General features: G+C 22.4%; 1 protein-coding gene across 4 annotated transcripts in view; it reads right to left on the bottom strand.

The window, feature by feature from the left end:
* LOC102679589 (SET and MYND domain-containing protein 4-like) overlaps positions 1-1,785 on the bottom strand; it is a 2,739-nt gene extending 954 nt beyond the window's left edge. For 2 of the 4 annotated variants that reach the window (XM_006618373.2, XM_031511812.1), the window contains exons 1-3: positions 698-1,785; positions 344-624; positions 26-184 (exon numbers count right to left, since the gene is read on the bottom strand). In XM_006618373.2, the coding sequence (XP_006618436.1) occupies positions 26-184; positions 344-624; positions 698-1,757 (1,500 nt within the window). In that variant the 5' untranslated portion in view covers positions 1,758-1,785. The remainder of the gene's footprint in view (positions 1-25; positions 185-343; positions 625-697) is intronic. The other 2 variants (XM_006618372.2, XM_006618371.2) reach the window with 2 other exon arrangements.
* Between the last annotated feature and the right edge of the window lie 634 nt (positions 1,786-2,419).

Below are 2,419 nucleotides of genomic sequence, written 5' to 3'. Positions count from 1 at the left end.
TATATATATATATATATATATATACCTGTTCACCTTTTTTAATAGGAAATATAACATAAATGATCATATAATTAGATCTTGAATGTCTTAAAATATTTGGATTACAGCTATGATTAATTAAACTAAAAAATGGCATAGCTGCAATACCACGTTCAACTGCATCTAATCCACATTCTTCAGAGAACTAAAAATAATTATTATTAAAAAATGATTAAAGCATGAATTATTAAAAAAAAAAAAATTAGATAATAAAATAATAAGAAAAAATAATTGTCATTTATAAGAGATAATAATAAGAATAATTGTCAAATTACATAATATTATATTCCTAACAATTACATACACTGTGAATATTACTAGGAATCAATTGTTGATGTCTTAATATAAGACCACCAACAAATATAACATTATCATTTTTTATTAATATGGATAAATCTTTCTTTAATGGACTTCCAAACATATTACTACAAGTTGCTAGAAAATATAAAATAAAGCTTGCATCTAAGGATCTTCTAAAGAGATCTTGTACTGAACGTTTTTCAGTGTTAGTTATAAGACCTAACAAACTTCTATATTTATCACTAAGAAACATTCCATTTTTAGAAAAACCTTTTGTACGAGGATCTGTAAATATTATATTAAATATTTATGTTATTAACACTAATACTAATTTTGATATGAAAATATTATTATTTACCTTCACAACTATCAACTTCTTCTAATTCTTTTCTTAATTCTTGTATACTTGTAGCTTCTCTTACAGCTTGAATAGCAAGTCTCAAACTAAACAAATCTAATTTAACAAAATTCATTTTTAACATGGAAGGAAATATTGCACATTCAATATCATGATATTTTTTCCATTCCATAGCTTTACATTCTTCTGAACAATACATAGCATATGTACAATGTTCACAAGGTATATTAGCCCAAGATACTTCTAAACAATTTGAGCAATGAGTATGTATATTATCAGGAGTTAAAATTAATGAATAAGGTTTTTCTATTGCAATTACTTCACCAGGATTTATTTTACGGGTAGCTACAATATGCCTACCATATTTATCATTATATTTTATTGTTATTGCATCAGAAGCACAAGGAACTTCAATATTATGAGTCTTTATCTTAGGAAGCGGTGCCTGTTTCATAAACTTTTCTTTTTTAAATTTTTGAGATGGTAACATATTTTTTATAGATTTTAATTTTTCATTTAATTTTTTTTTGTTATCTAAAGACATTTTTTCCAACCAATATTGTGCTTCTTTTATAGTGTCTTCTATATTAGGATTTTTAAGTGCATTTAAACATTCAACTTTTCTTATATAAAGCTTAGCACGTAGATTATTTGGATATGCTAATGCTAATGTTCTATCTATATCTTGAATACATAATTCATATTTACGTAATTTTATTAAAACAGCTGATCTATTAGCATATGCCAAAGCAAGTTGTTCAGATGGATAAGGAGCATAAGCTATGCTTTTAGTATATAGCTTCAATGCTTCTACACAAGTATAATTTTTCAACGGAGTTGAAATAAATATCTTATTACCCTGTTCTCTGAATTTTTCAGATTCTTTTGCGTCTTTTTTATTATCGCATACTTGAGGAACTATATTATATTCTAACATAACATTGAGGGTAAACATTATACGGTCTTCATCTGTACGTAATGTTTTGTACTTAAGAAACAAATCTTGATGTTTATTTGCAGCAATTATTTTTGCATTTAATGCATCTAATACTTTTTCCATTTTATTTTTTTTTAATATAATGTTTTACATAAAATTATAAATCTTTATATAAAATTAATATACAAAATATCTTTATAATAATATTAAATAAATAAACATTTCTGTTTAATTCTGTTTAATATCTGATAAAATTATTTTTATTCTGAGTAACTGCTTATACATAATCCTTTAACTTTTTTTTTATAAAAATTATTAATACCTTTGAATACTTTTAGCAGACTACAGCTTCACCTAAATTTAATTAGTTAGTAAAAGAAATAAAATTGTAATTGTAAAAAATCGAATAAACATTTTTCTTTTTCCTATCGAGTTCAAATAAAATATCTAATACAACGGATATCTAATACCATATATTAAGATTTCAAACTTGATAATTTATTCAAAAATAATGTCATTATTAATTAAATAAAATCACTTAAATCACAAAATCTATTTGGATAATAAATTAAAATTCTAATTAACTAATTAACCATATAAGTATTATAATATGAATTAAAGTATCAATTAATTTTATAGAAATATTTATAAAAATTTATCTTTATTGTTTTATCAATAATTCGTTAAATATCATATTAAAAATAATATAATTATATTTTTTAAATAACAGATATTTTAATAAGATATTTATTCAATGGTTTATGATATAATCGTAAAGTTTTATC

Source organism: Apis dorsata, unplaced genomic scaffold (genome assembly GCF_000469605.1).
Source record: "Apis dorsata unplaced genomic scaffold, Apis dorsata 1.3 scaffold_348, whole genome shotgun sequence".
Lineage (NCBI taxonomy): Eukaryota > Metazoa > Arthropoda > Insecta > Hymenoptera > Apidae > Apis > Apis dorsata.
Note: the sequence above shows the minus strand (reverse complement) of the source record. Positions and strands in the feature narration are given on the sequence as shown.